This window comes from Lynx canadensis, chromosome A1 (assembly GCF_007474595.2).
Source record: "Lynx canadensis isolate LIC74 chromosome A1, mLynCan4.pri.v2, whole genome shotgun sequence".
Classification (NCBI taxonomy): Eukaryota; Metazoa; Chordata; class Mammalia; order Carnivora; family Felidae; genus Lynx; species Lynx canadensis.
The window spans coordinates 114,914,135-114,932,978 of record NC_044303.2 but is presented as its reverse complement, the minus strand read 5'-3'; the positions used below and the strand labels follow the sequence as shown (position 1 = coordinate 114,932,978).

General features: G+C 41.4%; 1 protein-coding gene and 2 non-coding genes across 3 annotated transcripts; all 3 read left to right on the top strand.

The window, feature by feature from the left end:
• Positions 1-430: 430 nt before the first annotated feature.
• HSPA9 (heat shock protein family A (Hsp70) member 9) lies at positions 431-18,052 on the top strand. The gene is made up of 17 exons (XM_030319196.2): positions 431-610; positions 1,924-1,982; positions 2,271-2,358; positions 3,237-3,418; positions 4,602-4,726; positions 5,782-5,855; positions 5,944-6,050; positions 6,701-6,863; positions 7,342-7,434; positions 11,536-11,745; positions 13,285-13,512; positions 14,386-14,490; positions 15,087-15,204; positions 16,066-16,160; positions 16,465-16,557; positions 16,853-16,993; positions 17,309-18,052. The coding sequence occupies exons 1-17, from the start codon at positions 530-532 to the stop codon at positions 17,384-17,386; spliced, it is 2,040 nt and encodes a 679-aa protein (XP_030175056.1). The 5' UTR covers positions 431-529; the 3' UTR covers positions 17,387-18,052.
• On the top strand, positions 12,151-12,225 carry LOC115526815. Its single transcript, XR_003972766.1, has one exon. It is a non-coding gene; the product is annotated as a small nucleolar RNA SNORD63 (small nucleolar RNA).
• LOC115526822 lies at positions 14,012-14,080 on the top strand. The gene has a single exon (XR_003972769.1). It is a non-coding gene; the product is annotated as a small nucleolar RNA SNORD63 (small nucleolar RNA).
• Positions 18,053-18,844: the final 792 nt, after the last annotated feature.

Here is an 18,844-nt window from a genome sequence, read left to right as displayed (position 1 = left end):
AGCATCCAATGAGTGCTGTAGTACCTCGGTTTCCACCACGCCCTGCGCACATGCGCCTTAGGCGTGCGGCAGGATGCTAGCTGCGCAGGCGCAGCAGGCTCCTCCTCTCACGCAACTGACGCAAGGCCTCTGTAATCGGTTCGCAATTTATCCGTGTGACCTTGAGTCTTTCCTGTTTTCGAGGACCGGGGCTGCCCAAAGTGCTGCCTTTAAACCTCTCTTAGCCCTCTCGCCACTTACTGAGCCCAGACCTGCTGCAGCCGGAACGAAAGGTCATGCTTTTTCCAACCATCATGCTGCGATGCGTATTAGCCATGTGCTCTAACTCAGGGAGCAGGGGTCCCATACTCTCTGGTCAGGCAACCCGGGCGACGCTTCAGCGGAAGAGTGGTCCTCCAGGCGTCAGCAACTAGCCCCCACCCCCCACCCCACGTGGTTGGAGGTTTCCAGAAGCGCTACCACTACTGCGCCGCGCTGCTCCGGCCGTCCGAGCGCGTTTGCTGCTTCGTACTTCCACCATCTAGCCGCCATGATAAGTGCCAGCAGGGCCGCAGCAGCTCGTCTCGTCGGCGCCGCGGTCTCCCGGGGCCCCACAGCCGCCCGCCACAAGGTGAGGGACTGCTGGGCCTCCTCCGGGGGGGCTCACGGCCTTGACCTGCTACGGCAGGCCTAGCCGTTCGGGGACAGAATTGTGCAGCAAAGATCAGGATGGGGAGAAGGTAACTGGCCTTGAGTAATCTCTGTTACGGATTCAGGGCCTAACTCAGGGTTTTCTCCTTCAATATCTCGGGCTCTGCTGAGTCACACTTCTTGCGAGAGAATAGTTTTATTCTAGGAAGTAACGGGTAGTGGTCCTGTCGGCCCGTTCACTTGCTGATTGGATGGGTTTGGCCTTTGGGGCGAGGGACGCAATTTTAGTTGGGAGGGAACCGATATTTTAGCCATTACTTACATATACAAGTCGAAGGACGAGTGTTCGCCTCCTCTACAGCGTGTGCAAGGACCCCGTTATCATGAAAAGGAGGATGAAAAGCCTTCTCAGTAAATCAGAAGTTAGGTGCCCATTTTCTTGCTTAGGAACATTTGTATGTAGTTCTCTAAGAGTCTTTGGCGTACGGTTGGTTGTACTATTTGTTATTTCCACGTACCAACAATGGAGTGGTTGCTCGTTATCCAAACATATCTTTGGAGAGCGGGAACTGTGTCTCTGCACTCAGCATGGGGTTAAAAAGAAGACTTGGAAGTATCCTGAGATTAGATTTGATCCTGGTTGAAGGCAACTTCTGAATTTTTTTCTCTAAACTGACTGTCCAAGATTGCCAGTCCTAGTCCCCTTAAATCATTTGCTTGGCAAACTCTGGGAATGTTTCTGAATGATTTAAATCTGGAGCTACAATACACACCTACGTGGGGCTTTGGTACCCGTACACTGCTGCTGACAGTGAAATTAAGAAATATCTGAATAGTGTTTTGTACTGGTGATTCTCAACCAGGAACAGTTTTGCCTCCTGAGGGTATATTTGGTAATATCTGGAGATAATTTGTTACACCTTGGGGAACCTCCTGGCTTCTAACAGGAGAGGCACAGGACGCTGCTAAAAGTCCTACAGTAAACAGAACAGTGCCCCACAACAGATTTGGTTCAGAAATCCATAGGGCCAAGGTTGAGGAACCCTGTTACAATTTAATTCAAGACAATTTTATGTTTACTTTTTTCTCCTGGGTCCTTTGGAAATTTCATACTTGATTAAATTTGTTTGGTGTTTAAGTGGCACAGTATCTCTTATACGTAAGATCTTGTTTTACATTTGTTTTACATATACCATTACCAGAATGAAACTTCGTATTCTTCAGAAGAATAATGGGAACAGGCTCTGGTTTTCATGTTGGTTGATTTTTTTTTTTCTTTTTTTTTTTTTTTAGGATGGCTGGAATGGCCTTAGTCATGAGGCTTTTAGAATTGTTTCAAGGCGGGACTATGCGTAAGTCTAACTTCATTTTTCTGTAAGAGATAATAAATGTTAAACCCTACAGTGATGGTCTCTAAATTTGTGACTAACTCTTACACTGAGAAAAAAGTGATGTTTCTGCTTTAATTTATAGATTCTGTAGTGTGCCGTGCTCGCTTCGGCAGCACATACACTAAAATTGGAACGATTCTGTAGTATGCCATTATTCCCACAATATCAAGTATTATTTATTTTTGCAACCATCCTGGAAACCACTATTATGGTAAAAATAACCATAGCATTATTTTATATGTGTTGCAGATCAGAAGCAATCAAGGGAGCAGTTGTTGGTATTGATTTGGGCACTACCAACTCTTGTGTGGCAGTTATGGAAGGTAAACAAGCAAAGGTGAGCACTATTGGAAGTTCTGGATCGTATATTAGTAGTCATTAGTCTATCTGGCTTTCTCTGCCCTGTGGCTTAGATAAGGGGTATTTTAAAAGCTGCATTTAAGTTCTTAAGATTGTTTTGAGGTGAACTTTTATGCTTACTTGCAATGTGCTGTAAAGTGAATGGATTTGACTTATCAGGATTTAAATGTATCCTAGTATAAAGACTATTAAGTTACTATTAGCACCAATTGGTATGACTTGCGTTGTTGATTACTTCTGTAATCAGAGTCCTACATTTCTGTAAGTCAGTTGAACCATGGTTAGAGGTACAGGAAGAGTCTAGAAGCAAGTGAAGCTCCACATAACACATAGGATGCATCTTAGAAGCTCTTGCTATGGTAGAGGTTGTTCCCCTGAAGGACCTCCTTAGTTCACAAAACAGTTTATTCCCACTGGGTTCTTCTCAAGATTTAGAGTTGGGATTTCTGAATGGTTTCTTGGCAGTTTCTTTTACCTATGCATGAAACTCGTAACCAGCACAAAAAAATTTAGAAGTAGATTTAATTCCCCCATATGGAAAGAAGGATGATCTGGTTTCAATATCTTAGTATGAAAGGTGTGATTTATATTATCTTTCCATTTTTTTGTTTTTAGTTGTAACTTGTTTCAAAGTGAAGGACTAAAAATACTTTAAACATCTACATCTGTCTCCAGTAGTAGGTACTTGCTATATCAGCATTCACAGAGCAGAAAAGCATGGTTATTAGTGCTGTACTTGAACGTTTGTTTTGTGATTTGGCAGCAGTTTTGTGTCTTTAAATGATTGATAAAAAAAAAAAAAAAAAAGTGATGGTGACTAGAACCTCATTCTTTGTCTTACTTTGGGAGTTTTAGGTGCTAGAGAATGCTGAAGGTGCCAGAACCACCCCTTCAGTTGTGGCCTTTACAGCAGATGGTGAGCGACTTGTTGGCATGCCAGCCAAGCGACAGGCTGTCACCAACCCAAACAACACATTCTATGCCACCAAACGTCTCATTGGCCGGCGATATGATGACCCTGAAGTACAGAAAGACATGTAAGTAATAGGAAAAGCATAGTTATTTCCAGAGGCCACACATAGGAATGGTTTCAGCAAAATCCTTGGAGCATCTGACCTTAGTAATTGTACATATTGTCCCTAGAGGCATGTCCTGCCCTACTGAAAGGATACCTCCTTCAAAAACATTAGCTTCTGCCTTCACATATTAGGTCTTTTCCATGTATTGATGTGACACGAAGATTTGGCTAGTCATTTTTGGACCATGTAAATTGGTGTTAAATTCATAAGGCCACATCATGTGCCAGTCAGCTGTTTTCAGAGTCTTTCCGTGCTAAGACACCTATCCCTGCTTTATTCCTTTTCATGGCCATCAACTTGTATGAACATACAATTGATCCTTGAATAACACAGGAGATAGTGGTGCCAACCTTTTATACAGTTGAACATCTGTGTATAACTTCTGACTTCCCAGAAACTTCGTGACTAAAAGCCTACTGTTGACCAGAGCCTTACTGATGACATAAGGAGTTAACTAACACTCATTTTGTGTGTTGTGTATGTTATATATCATATTACAACAAAGTACATTAGAGAAAAATCATAAGGAAGAGGAAATATGTTTATAATACTTTATATAGATTCAAAAATATCCACATATAAGTGGACTGGTGGAGTTAGAACCTCTGTTAAGGGTCAGTTGTATACAGCATTTTGTTTGTCAGTTAATGAGCATTTGAGGGCTATTAAGAATACTACCATAGGGGTACCCAGCTGACTCAGAAGAGCATGCAACTCTTGATCTTGGGATTGTGGGTTCAAGCTCTATCTTGGGTGTGGAGATTACTGAAAAGAATAAATAAACTTAAAGAATACTGTTAATAAATTCATGTACAGGTTTTTGTAAGGATGTGTTTTCATTTCTTTTTTTCTTGGTAGATTCCTAGTAATGAACTTGCTGGGTCATTGGTAACTCTTAATAATTTCCAAAGCAGGGGCACAAATCTTTAGTTTGGTGGAAAGAATCTTCAGGTGTAACCAGGATGTTTTTAGATGTTAATGATTGCTTTCTAAACGTTTTCATTAAATGGATTTCTTAAGTCGTCATTTTTTGGCCATGGATCTCTTGGGATGAAAGATGGACATTGATGGTATATGGTAGCCTTGTCATGGTAGGTTGCACTGGCACATTTTTATCAAATAAAATTTTTGTGTCTTTCAGTAAAAATGTGCCCTTTAAAATTGTCCGTGCCTCCAATGGAGATGCCTGGGTCGAAGCTCACGGAAAACTCTATTCTCCAAGTCAGATTGGAGCATTTGTGTTGATGAAAATGAAAGAGACTGCAGGTGAGAAGGTTTGGTTCCTATCTGTCAAGTTTGAAGAACTGGATGGTTCCTAACTTATATACTCCAGTGTCCCTTGTGTGAGTCTGGGGTGAATATTATGCAGAAAACCTAGGATTGGCAAAACTTTGTTACTCATCACATTTTCCCTACATACTGAATTTGTCCTCAAAGTTTTCCTAACAGGGCTTATTTATCTTCTCCAATATAGAGGAGTGGTGTTCTGTATTGAAAGCTGAAAGACTACATATTAATCTTTTGGCTCTCTTGGTAAAACTTCGTATTTGGAGAAATTCGTGGCTATTTTAAGTCTAAGAATAGGTCGTTATAGCTGCTGAACCTTCACTATAATGTTAAAGGTGAGATCTTGGGTTTTCAACCATTGATTTAATTGGAGCATTTTCCTACAGGGTTTCTCTGTGTTAGGTCACATGCAGAAAAAAACTGATGAGCGCTGTCTGTGGCTCCAGGATGACGACCCAGGTTGTTAGGCTACATTAGTAATTCTTTTTTTTTATTTTTAATTGTTTTTTAATGTTTATTTATTTATTTATTTATTTATTTTTAATTTTTTTTTTTTTTCAACGTTTATTTATTTTTGGGACAGAGAGAGACAGAGGATGAACAGGGGAGGGGCAGAGAGAGAGGGAGACACAGAATCGGAAACAGGCTCCAGGCCATCAGCCCAGAGCCTGACGCGGGGCTCAGACTCACGGACCGCGAGATCGTGACCTGGCTAAAGTCGGATGCTTAACCGACTGCGCCACCCAGGCGCCCCAATGTTTATTTATTTTTGAGAGAGAAGGAGAGACAGAGCGTGAGCAGGGGAGGGGCAGAGAGAGAGGGAGACAAAGAATCCGAAACAGGCTCCAGGCTCTGAGCTGTCAGCACAGAGCCTGACGTGGGGCTCGAACTCATGAACCGCGAGATCATGACCTGAGCCGAAGTTGGACGCTCAGCCGACTGAACCACCCAGGCGCCCCTACATTAGTAATTCTTTTACCTGTTTCATAGGACAGAATGTCATGAATGTATTTCATTTTTTTATTCTTTTCTAGAAAATTACTTGGGGCATACAGCAAAAAATGCTGTGATCACAGTTCCAGCTTATTTCAATGACTCCCAGAGACAGGTGAGTTCATTTGACATTCTGAAAATATCAAGACTGTATTGATGATATTTAGGACACAGGGTGGAAAATGCTTTTTTCTTTTTTTTAGGCCACTAAAGATGCTGGCCAGATATCTGGACTAAACGTGCTTCGGGTAATTAATGAACCTACAGCTGCTGCTCTGGCTTATGGTCTAGACAAATCAGAAGATAAAATGTAAGTTTGTGCAGTAAACTCCACCTAGGTTTGTGGGACTTCACCTATGGAAGTACTAGGCTGTGATCATTTTTCCCCCCTTAGCATGCATATTGGCAAGTATTTGTTCAAAAGTATGGTTTTGGGAATGTCTGGCTGGACCATTTGGCTGGGCATGCGACTCTTGATCTTGGGGGTGTGAGTTTAAGCCCAACACTGGGCATGGAGCCTACTTTAGGGAAAAAGTGATTGAATATCGTCAATTTTGCTTTATTTTTTTAATGTTTATGTTTTTTGAGAGCGCGCAGGAGCGGGGAAGGAACAGAGAGAGAGGGAGACACAAAATCTGAAGCAGGCTCCAGGCTCTGAGCTGTCAGCACAGAGTCCATCGTGGGGCTTGAACTCACAGACCCTGAGATCATGACTTGAGCCAAAGTCGGACGCTTAACCGAGCCACCCAGGCACCCCAGTTTTAAAATGTTTTTCAACTCTATGTTTTACAGTTAGCTATTCGTGCCACATGTTCATATAACTGTCACTTACGCAGTTATCCAATTTTATAATTAACTATACCACAGGGAAAATGATCAGGTTTATGTTCCTTTGGTTGTTGAAATTTCTACCCTAGTGATAGGTGTTCTCCCTTAAAACCACCTCTTTTGTCTTTCTAGAATTGCTGTATATGATTTAGGTGGTGGAACTTTTGATATCTCTATCCTGGAAATTCAGAAAGGAGTGTTTGAGGTGAAGTCTACCAATGGAGACACGTTCTTAGGCGGTGAAGACTTTGACCAGGCCTTGCTACGACACATTGTGAGGGAGTTCAAGAGAGAGGTTGGTTACCAGTATAGTTCATATGTAGACATTGGGATGGTGAGAATTTCTTTATTCAGATGACTATTTGCTTTATGACTTTTTGCCCTTAATAGAACATGGAACAGCACTGAAAGAATTGCGTTTCAGTTTCACGGGTAGACTGAACCATTCTGGTTGTTGTAGCTTTAGCTTGGGAATCCACAACAGGTTGAAGAGGGTATGGTACTCTGTATAATATTGGAAGAGGAATTCTGGGCACTCCTATTTGGATCCAGAACCCAGTGGCTCGAAAGAACTAAGATTAGATCAGCCCTCTGGCTCCAGACACAATTTGAAGAATAAGATTTCTTTTTCCTACAGATTTTTAAGGGCAGTGAGTGATTCATGTTTGTTTATAAAGACAGGGCTTTACTTTAAGTTATCATACCTTATCGTTGTAATCTAAATAGTATTCATCACCTCATTAACGTTAGTATTACGTGTTTTCATTTTGTAGACGGGGGTTGATTTGACCAAAGACAACATGGCACTTCAGAGGGTTCGGGAAGCTGCTGAGAAGGCTAAGTGTGAACTCTCCTCATCTGTGCAGGTGGGATGTGGATGAGTCCCAACAGTCTTAATGTTTCCAGCCTTAGTTTATTTGAATAGCATATTCTTGGTGCAATTTCTATCGAATCTTTTCTAGTTTTCTAGGTGGCAGTAAAAGCCTGTCCGTGAACAAAGGAACAGTGTATTTTTGTTTGGTTTTGGTTTTGGTTTTTCTTAGAAGTTTATTCTTAGTACACAAGCACAGGAGGGGGAGAGAGAGAATCCCATGCAGGCTCCACACTCAGTGCAGAGCTCAACATGGGATCGATCTCAAAATCATGAGATGCAGGGCTTGAACCCATGAGCCATGAGATACAACCTAAGCCTAAGTGGGACACTCAACATACTGAACTACCCATGTACCCCTAAAGATACTGATTAAAATTAAAAAAAAATTTTTTTGACATACTGATTTTTGAGAGAGAAACACAGAACACAAGCATGGGAGGAGCAGAGAGAGAAAGAGGGAGACACAGAATCTGAAGCAGCTCCAGGCTCCAAGCTGTCAGCGCAGAGCCTGATGTAGGGCTTGAATTCACGTACTGTGAGATAATTACTTGAGCCGAAGTCGGATGCTTAACCACCTGAGCCACACAGGCACCCCAAGATTCTGATTTTAAAATCTAGACTTAGTAGTGTGCAAAATGGGAATCACTAGCCTAGAAATAATAGGTTTCTCTCATAATTGCTAATGTCTTCACTTAAGACATGTCTTTGTGTGAGTCTCTAATTGTCTCATTTAATTATTTGGATCAGCAATCCAGAAAGTGAGCTATGAAACCTGGCTGAAGGCTGGGGTATATACACTTGGGCACATTTCTTTCTGTTAGCATTAGAGTTGCTCAGTATCTGTTTAAGTGTTAGGCTGTGTTGCTCCAGTTCTGAGAGGTGAAGCTTCGCTTTGCCTTAGGCATTAATAATAGAACTATATGAAGCATGGTAGTTTTTGGTCAGACTTACAAGTTGAAAGGCAAATTTGTTTCTGGTTTCTCAAGTGGCAGCAGGAAAGCGGAGCATGTCACTCCTTGAGTTGATGATCACCCGTACTGAGTGATCCAATGTGGAAAAACTTGGTTTTTGTTTTTTGGGTTTTTTTCTTTTGAACCTGGATTTTTTTTTTTTTTTTAACGTTAAAAAAATTTTTTTTTCTTTCAATTTGTTTTGAGAGAGTGAAAGCAGGGGAGGGGCAGAGAGAGAATCCCAAGCAGGCTTCTTTCAGAGCAGAGCCCGATAAAAGGCTCATACTCAAGAACCACAAGATCATGACCTGAGCCAAAATCAACACTTGGACACAACTGACTGAGCCACTCAAGTGCCCCTTAAAAAAATGTTTTTTAAAGTAGCTATGACGAGCTATACAAGAGTTATCCATGGTGTTAATGGTGTTACTTTATCCCTGCCGTCATACAGAGTGGCAGAACTTTGCAACATACAATGGTTAGGATTAGAATTGAACTATGGGATGCCAGAAGATAGCTTAAAATTCATCCCAGGAGTTGACAATTTGTGGAGGGTGAAGTTGGTTTTTACTGTGACTGTATCTTACTGGTAGAGTTTGGATTGTTTTCCAGCATTTTGATATTACAACAAAGTTTGTCCAGCATTCTTGTATATTAATATTTGTGCATGCGTAATTGTAAATCTCCAGAATAAATTCCTAGAAGCATTACCTCTGTGGGTTTACAGTGTGGTGTGGAGAGATAGGTATTAATTAGGACGTGAGATTAACAATAGTCAAACCAGAAGTAATGTGATAGGTTAAGAGTGGCTCCCTAGGCAGACTGCTGGGATTCAAGTCCTATTTCATCACTTAATATCTGTGGCCTTAGGTAAATTATTTAACATTTCTGTTTTCTTACCTACAAAATGAGAATAATAGTGCCAGTTTCTCTCTTTGATTTGTGAGGATTACTAAATTGAAACGTGTTTAGGACATGTTATAAATAGTATTCTATAGTAAGTTACTAATGTGGTAAAAAAACAAAAGTTTGGTTTCTAATTGTAAGAGAAAGCTGACAGAGGTGTTTGACCTCACAAGGAGTGCTCGGTGAGATGAGTTGGATCAGGAAAAGATACTAGGACAAGTAAGTATGAGGCTCTGAGAAAAGGCTAGTGTGTTCGAAGAGCAGATAGGCAGGGTAAGTGCAGAACGTGAGGGTAGAGGCTTGATAGATTTGGGATCTGGGTCTATTCTGAGAAGAGGGAATATAAACCAGTGAAAACTTTTTTTTTTTTTTTTAAGTAGTGCCTATACCCAACGTGGGGCTCAAACCCACAACCCCAAGATCAAGAGTCGTATGATCCGCCTACTGAGCCACCCAGGCACCCTAGTTAAAACCTAAATTAAGGGCAGTAACATGGCCAGATACGGGTTTGTGAAAAGTGCTCTGGCAGAGGTGGAGTGGAAATTTGTTTGGAGTCAGGAGGGGTCCTGTAGCAGAGGTAGGCTGAGTGGAAGTGGGAGAACATTGGGAGGCTGTAGCACATGATCAGGTGGTGGTGAGAGGAAGGACTTGGACTGGAGTGAAATAGAGGTAGTGTTGAATTTGAGAAGCAACAAAGCTTAGTGACAAACTGGGTTTTGAGGATTGAGAGTCCTGGAATTGTTCAGATTGTCATTAACATACAGCATATAGAATTGCATTGATACAATGTCCGTGTGTGGGCTTTTACAATTAAATAAAAATTTAAAATTGCATTCCTCAGTTGTATTGCCTGTATTTCAAATGCTGAGCCATACATGGCTAGTGGCTGCCGAATTGAACAGCACAAATACAGAACATTTCCATTGCCACAGAAAGTTCTGTTGGATTTCATTGGTTTAAAGTTTGCTTGGTTGTTTTTTTTTTGTTTGTTTTGAGAAAGCACAAGTGAGTGAGGGGCAGAGAGAGAGAGAATCCCGAAGCAGGGCTCTAGCTCACCTGATGTGGGGCTGGAACTCATGAACGCTGAGACCATGACCTGAGCTGAAGTCAGATGCTTAACCAACTGAGCCATCCAGGCACCCCCTGGATTGCATTACTTTAGATAATTTAATTGTTTTTGATTTAGTTTGTTAATCTTGCAAAGAAAGAAGGAAATCGTCGGTGGTGTTCTTTACACTTGATCTTAGCCAAAAGGCTGAGAAGTGATGGATGGTGTTCTTTAAAGCAATACTCAGCACTGTTCCTACAAAAGATGTGTTAACTCATTCACTATTTATTAAGCATTTAAATGCCAAAAGTAGTTTACCTGATGAGAGATGGTAATGGGTTTGCTCCTTCAGTCTGTTTCCTGCCAGCCTTGCTTCAGCCTTGCTTTGATGTGAAATTGGAGGGGAGGTACAATTTTGTTCCTGAGGGTCCACGTTGAGACGTGTTTCAGCAAGTTTAGTGAGGAGTTTGGTTAGTCTAAATAGTCTGAATGTAGTCTGCTTTCCATGAATGTGATGGCAGTAAAGTCAATTCTGGTGTAGGTGTCTTTAGTATTTCTGTAGCTTCCTTACCATCTTCCTGAAACTGAGAAAGCCTTAGCTTGAGGCAAGTTATTTGGTTCAGAGCATGCTTTTGACTTACTTTTTGTGTGTGTACATTTTTAAGTTTATTTTGAGAGCGAGAGAAAGCGTGAGCAGGGGAGGGTCAGAGAGAATCTCAAGCAGGCTCCACACTGTCAGTGCAGAGGCCAGCATGGGGCTCGAACCCACAAACTGTGAGATTATGACCTTAGCCAAAGTTAAGGGTCATAGATACTTAACCGACTCAGCCATTGAGGTGTCCCACTATTTCATTCTTCATTGTTGATAACAGATTCTAAAATTTTTGCCTCTGGGAAGATCATAGGTTGAATCTTTTTAATTTTGAAAAGGAGGGGTGGTGTAAATGAGCAAGGGGCAGTGAGAGAATCCCAGGCACAGAGCCAGGCGCAGGGCTCGACCTCCTGAACTCTGAGATCATGACCTGAGCAGGAGTTGAATCTTAAAGAGTCATTGTGTTTGTGGCTGTTCCTTCAAAGTGGGTCTACTCTCTCTATAGCTTTCAAAGTCTTCCTCGTGAGGGTATGGTCTTACTTTAATTGAAGTAATAAAGAAACGTCACCAGTACTGCTTTCCCTGCTACCTTTGCAGACCGACATCAATTTGCCATATCTTACGATGGATGCTTCTGGACCCAAGCATTTGAATATGAAGCTGACCCGGGCTCAATTTGAAGGGATTGTTACGGATCTAATCAAGAGGACAATTGCCCCATGTCAAAAAGCCATGCAAGATGCAGAAGTCAGCAAGAGTGACATAGGAGAAGTGATTCTTGTTGGTGGCATGACTAGGATGCCCAAGGTATGGACCCATGGAATCCTTGTCATGGAAAGCAGAGAGGGCAAGCACATGATGTTTTCTCTGGATAGATGATTTGTGTAGGAACATGAGTACATGGCCTTTCTGCCACAGTGACCTGAAGGGATCTTTGAACGCAATTTATGCCCTCACTAGAGGTCTTTTGTGGCCTCTTTTTAAAAGGGTTTCAGAAAAAGGATCAGGAAGGGCAAAATGTCTTTGGGTGGTAGCATGGAAGATCCTGAACTTCATTCTTGGGATATTTTTATAAACCAAGTATTTCTCAAAGTTGGAGATCAGAGATAGCTTAAAACCTTGGTACTATCTAGTCTCTACATGCAGTTTTGGATACATGTGTTTACAGCATAATATTTTGGGTTTCTAACTGCATCACCTCAACAGAGATTTGTGCAATGATGCATATTATTTATCAACACATCATTCTGATAAGATAGGTGTGTGGAAAACTAATGACTGAGCACAACCTGTTGAAGGTGTCATTTTTGCTGTATAGCTTGAATAGAATAGTAATTTCCTTTGGAGTTCATGGGCTTAGGAAAATCTGCACAGAGTAAACATGGAGAAAAAAATGGAGGCTTTGGACCAGGAAAATATCTTTATGTTAACAAATTACCCCAGATGCTGTTTAAGTAGCACTTTTTTCTAACATTAGTAAAATAAGCTGGAGAGAAGAACATGCCTCACATTAGCAACAATGTTCAATTATGGAATTAGCACTGCTCTTTTAAGGTGGTTTTTAGTTGATCTGTAGAAGGGGAATTGAACTATATCTAAGTCTTGATGTCTTGCAGCCTGTATTTCTAATTTAATATGTTGTATAGGAAACCCAGTAATAAAAGTTAAGCAGCTCCTTCTCAAATTTAAAAGGACTAAATGGGGCGCATGGGTGGCTCAGTCCGTTTTGCGTCTGACTCTTGATTACAGCTCAGGTTATGATCCCAGTGTCGTGGGATTGAGCCCCGCCTCATACTCCACGCTGAGCATGGAGCCTGCTTGAGATTCTCTCTCTGCTCCTCTACCCTGGTCGAGCTGTCTAAAAATAAATAAAAAATTTTTAAAAAGGGCTATGACTGATGCTCAAGTAAAGGATATGAGTGTTGCCCGTATTTGACACACTGAGGTCATTAAGAAGAACTCAAATATGGGGCGCCTGGGTGGTGCAGTCGGTTAAGCATCCGACTTCAGCCAGGTCACGATCTTGCGGTCCGTGAGTTCGAGCCCCGCGTCAGGCTCTGGGCTGATGGCTCGGAGCCTGGAGCCTGTTTCCGATTCTGTGTCTCCCTCTCTCTCTGCCCCTCCCCCGTTCATGCTCTGTCTCTCTCTGTCCCAAAAATAAATAAAAAACGTTGAAAAAAAAAGAAGAACTCAAATATGAAATAGTAACATGAGTGAACATTCTTGGATCTGAAGCAGCTTATCCTGAGATTTGTTGTGGTCTTGGGACACATGTGCTCTTTTACCCTTCCCAAGGGTAGCTGCCCTTGGTAGTGGGTGACGGGTTCTTTTTTCTTGGTGGCTTAGGTTCAGCAGACTGTACAAGATCTCTTTGGCCGAGCCCCAAGCAAAGCAGTCAATCCTGATGAGGCTGTGGCCATTGGAGCTGCCATTCAGGGAGGTGTGTTAGCTGGTGATGTCACAGATGTACTGCTCCTGGATGTCACTCCCCTGTCTCTGGGTATTGAGACTCTGGGAGGTGTTTTTACCAAACTTATCAACAGAAACACCACTATTCCAACCAAGAAAAGCCAGGTAAGAGTCACCTACCCCTCCGTTGTCACAGAGAATATAGGTTCTGTGAGGGACATGATTATACCCACTTTTTTTAGTTTTTCCTAGGACATTTTGCTTTTTGTTTGAGTCCATACTAGGTGAACATGGGTGCTAAGAATCTTGCTTTTTGTTCTTTTTTTGTTGGTTCCTGAATATGTTCTCCTTACCTGTCAGCTAGCAGTAATTTTAGGGAAGGTATCAGTGGTGTCCTTCACCGTATTAAAATAACTTTCCAAAAGGAGCTTCATCGTTTGGGACTAATTTCCTTGTTTTCTTCTGTTCTCAAAGGCAATAAAAAGAATGGCCTGGCCAAGATTAGGGGAGGGTGCTTGTCTTATGGGTGAATGATGGAGATGCTGAGATACCAAGCCAGGGCTATCTGGACAATGGCTTGCTTAGTCTTAGATTCAGAATTGTTTACTGACTTTCCCAATTTGTTTTTCTGAAAAGCTGTTATAGCTAATGGCTGTTGCTATTTGTTCAGTGATGTATTGCCAGTACATCATTCTGAAGAAAACTATGTGGTGACTTCCTGTGACTGAGCATAAAATACATGTCATGTCTCTGACCTGTTTCCTCAAATGAGCATGTTTCAACATCTCATTTTCTTTAGCTCCTTTTGAGGACGCCTTTGCTAATGCTGCATCTTTGTTTAGTGCATTTGCTTAGCTGAAATAATAGCTACTGTATACCCTTTGGCTGTACTAATCCTATTCCCCTGCAAAAACAAAAGCCTTTGTTCTGAACATGGGATTCTTAAGTGTTGAGATGGGAATTTCTTTCTTTGGCTTGCACTTTTCTAAGGGGAGTAGCCTAAACAGACTGCCAACCCAGAGTTTTTTTCTCTCTTAGGTGTTTTCTACAGCTGCTGATGGTCAGACTCAAGTGGAGATTAAAGTGTGTCAGGGTGAGAGAGAGATGGCTGGAGACAACAAACTTCTTGGACAGTTTACTTTGGTAGGTATCAGGAATCCTGAGTACTTTGCTTTTTCTATAAACTTGGACTAAATTATAATTCTTAATAACATTACCAAAACTAAAACACAGGGACCTCGTCTGTGTTACCTTAGTTCAGTGTACAGATGAATTTTGCAACTGGATACCCATGGCTTCAGTTTTTCCTGAAAGTTTTGCTTGTTCCTGATGCCTTAGGAAGTTGATAAATATAAGAGCTACGGAAATAGAATGTTAGTTAGGAAAAATTCCCCAATTATTAATTTAAGGCATTTGATATTGGCTCCTAGTGAGCATTGTTTATTGGTTCTTAGTGAACAATGATGGACAGTTTTCCTCTCATTCAGCGTGTCCCTTAGGTATACACGGTCATTATGGTTACTTGCTGTAGCCAACTTCACTGGCTTAAGCCCTGGTTCTTTCAGGTAGTAATGAAACTACTATTCTTATTTATAAATGTGTGTTTTTATATATTTTAAGTATTGTTTGTTGCTCCCAGGAACAAGTTACTTTACCCAGAGACTGTATATATAGGTTTGGAAATAGGGCACTGGACCTCTTGTGAGAGGAACTTAATGCTGCATATTTCTCTATATTAGATTGGAATTCCCCCAGCCCCTCGTGGAGTCCCTCAGATTGAAGTTACATTTGACATTGATGCCAATGGGATTGTACATGTTTCAGCCAAAGATAAGGGCACAGGACGTGAGCAGCAGAGTAAGTGTTCTTATTTATCAGACTCTAAGAGACAAGGGACCTTGAAGTTCCTCTGAGAACTAGACCTTCTAGATTGTGCATGTGTTTTCCCCCAGCCTCGGGGGGATTAGGGGAGGCAATGAGTCCTTTTTGCCCCTTTTCTCCTTGGTCATCAGATTCACATTAACAGATGTATTTATTACCACAAATGGGCAAGCACTGGGCTTCTGGATTGCTGAAGTTTTGGTAGGCAGGCAGAACAAATGGTCTTTGTGGATTTCAGATCCTTGGTTTCCTTCTGTTATAGGACAACAGTATTTCTCTTATTCGTAATATATATACATAATACTTCATCATCATACATCAAGATTGGCTACTCTGAACAGGAATATTTTTTTTAAGTTTTGGTGGGGTTTTGTTGTTGGTTTTTAAGTTTATTTGAGAGAGAGAGAGTGCAAGCTCCAATGTGCAGAGCCTGACATTGGGGCTCGAGGTCATGAATTGTTCCATTATGACCTGATCGGAAATCAAGAGTCGGATGCTTAACCAGCTGAACCATTAGGTGCCCCAGGAGTGTTCTTTTTCTTAATTTTTTTTTTTTTCAACGTTTATTTATTTTTGGGACAGAGAGAGACAGAGCATGACCGGGGGAGGGGCAGAGAGAGAGGGAGACACAGAATCGGAAGCAGGCTCCAGGCTCTGAGCCATCAGCCCAGAGCCCGACGCGGGGCTCGAACTCACGGACCGCGAGATCGTGACCTGGCTGAAGTCGGACGCTTAACCGACTGCGCCACCCAGGCGCCCCTGTTCTTTTTCTTAATACAGAGAAAGAGGCAGATAATTTTATCTGGGAAGTAACAAGATGCTTTTATTTCATTCTAGTTGTGATCCAGTCTTCTGGTGGGTTAAGCAAAGATGATATTGAAAATATGGTTAAAAATGCAGAAAAGTATGCTGAGGAAGACCGACGAAAGAAGGTAACTATTTTCTGCCTCTGCAACTGGGAGGTGAAAGTGGGAGTTTGGACATGTATTGTTGATTTTCTAGTCTGTCTTTGAATCTGTCCTTGCTCTCTTTTTGTTCCTAACTTTTGTGTGGAATGCTTTTCTTACTCTCATTTCCACATCAAAATTTTTGTGTTATACAATAAGATAAAATCACTTACAGACATCCTAGACTACTTCAGACCACAGTAATTTGTCTTTATTCTGTAATTATGTATCAGCATGTTCTAACTGGTTGGTTGGGAAGTCTCCATACTAAATTTATAATTTCTCCTAGGAACGAGTTGAAGCAGTTAATATGGCTGAAGGAATCATTCATGACACAGAAACAAAAATGGAAGAATTCAAGGACCAGTTGCCTGCTGATGAAGTGAGTTCTCTCTTAAAATAGTTCAAGAAGTTAGGTATTATCACCAGTGTCAATGAAGTTTGTTTTTCTGTGTGAATCTTGATAGGAATCTAGTGGTATTTTTGTTTCTCAGGCTTTTTATTCACATTTTTCACACAGACTTCAGTTGGGGCCGTTTGATAAATAAGGAAATTGAGATACATTTTTAAAGAGGAGTTCTGTCAAGGATAGAAATTTGTTTTTTAATGTTTCTGAGTATTACTCTACATAAAATGGGATAAGAAACCCAGAGAAAGAGTTTGGTTTTGTTTTTAAGTGCAACAAGCTAAAAGAAGAGATTTCCAAAATGAGGGAACTTCTGGCTCGAAAAGACAGTGAAACGGGAGAAAACATAAGGCAGGCAGCATCTTCCCTTCAGCAAGCATCACTGAAGCTCTTCGAAATGGCATACAAAAAGGTACAAGGACATTTTGTTGAGTGAATTTGTACCTAACTTCATCTTAATAGAACTGCTGTTAATTACTATCACTGGTGGCACTCTACATGGCCGTTTATAGAACTGGGAGTATTGGAGTTGGAAATACTCTGGCTTTCTTGACTCTGCTTTGGGAGGGGGCGGTGATGGCAGTCAAAGGGAGGGACTCACAGAAACCATCAATAGAGTACAAGAAGGGAGGGAGAGTAGAATAGGCAGCATATGCCCCCTTTTTTAGTTTATCAAAGAGCAAACTGTCCACTTTAAGTGAGTTGCTCTCCAATATTTTCTTAACAGATGGCATCTGAGCGAGAAGGCTCTGGAAGTTCTGGCACTGGGGAACAAAAGGAAGATCAAAAGGAGGAGAAACAGTAATACCAATAAACTTTGGAGTCAAATTATGACGCTTGGGAGTGAAGAAACTTCCTGAGCAGAAATGGGCAAATTTCAGTCTTTTACTGTGTTTTTGCAGTATTCTATATATAATTTCCTTAATATGTAAATTCAGCAACCATTAGCTAATGATCATTTAATGAGAATTCCAACCATACAAAGTTCACAGTACTCTGTCCCTAGTTAATTTTCAACTGCATGTAAAGGGAGGGGAAGATGATTTACTGATCATTATAAAAACACTGTTGTTTTGTGCTTTAGTAGCCATATTTTCAAGAGGTGAAACCATCTCAATAAAGAAGGTACTTACCCATAAACCTGGAATGCCCTCTCAGACCATATGGGGATGAGATCCTTCCAGTCAGTTGAAACTGCTAACCCAGCCTATGTGTGTGTATGAGGGATTCTTCAACTGAGGCCTTGCAAGGCAAGCCAGGTGTGCCATGTTGGGAGGTAGGGCAGGAGAAGGTAGATCAATGGGAAAATAGATGTTAGGTGCAGCTTTAAAAAAGGTAGTAATAGGGCTCCCTAACTTTCCTAAGGCATACTTTTCTAGCTACCTTCTGGCCTGTGTCTGGCACCTGTATCCTTGATTGCTTTTTTGATCCAGTATGGATTTTTAAAAATAAAAGCATCTTGATCTCTTTATTTATGAGAAGTGAGGTTCTGAGATTTAGCTTCAGGAAAAGGACATGAATCGTATTTCCCAATTCCCTGACCTAAAGCCATTCAACAATCTTTTTGTCTGGCATCGAAACTAGGGCTACTATTTTCAGGTTGCAAGAAGCATGTCCAATAGTAAGCCCTAGGATTTCAGTGGTTTGATAACATCAGGAACTGATTAGTGTTCAGATTCATTTCCTGACCAGTGGTCTTCCAGCAGACTCCCCCCTCCTTTCATGTATTACTGCCCTCTACCATGCCCAAAGGAATGTCAGTCAAGAACATGGGCTTAGACCTCATCAGGTGTAATACCTCCTTTTATTTTGTGATTATCTAGAAGTGAAATTCGTGTATACTTAAGTCAATATGATGTTCTAATGTAGATTGTTTATACAACCGCTACATTCCTGGAAAATTAAGTGTTCCTACACCCATGTAAACACTTCTGGGGATTCATTTGAAAAATAAATTCTAGGGGCGCCTGGGTGGCGCAGTCGGTTAAGCGTCCGACTTCAGCCAGGTCACGATCTCGCGGTCCGTGAGTTCGAGCCCCGCGTCGGGCTCTGGGCTGATGGCTCAGAGCCTGGAGCCTGTTTCCGGTTCTGTGTCTCCCTCTCTCTCTGCCCCTCCCCCATTCATGCTCTGTCTCTCTCTGTCCAAAAATAAATAAACGTTGAAAAAAAAAATTAAAAAAAAAAAGAAAAATAAATTCTAGGCTCAAGTTTTCAGCTACATGAATACTTGGGAACCTTATGGGATTATATTAATTCTTTGTGA

What these genes read in the sequence shown, in the direction of transcription:
- HSPA9 (XM_030319196.2), top strand. Translation starts at nt 530, where the DNA reads ATGATAAGTGCCAGCAGGGCCGCAGCAGCTCGTCTCGTCGGCGCCGCG. An exon ending in TGGAAGGTAAACAAGCAAAG is followed by an intron (nt 2,359 to 3,236) that starts GTGAGCACTATT and finishes TGGGAGTTTTAG; the next exon opens with GTGCTAGAGAATGCTGAAGG. An exon ending in TTCCAACCAAGAAAAGCCAG is followed by an intron (nt 13,513 to 14,385) that starts GTAAGAGTCACC and finishes TTTCTCTCTTAG; the next exon opens with GTGTTTTCTACAGCTGCTGA.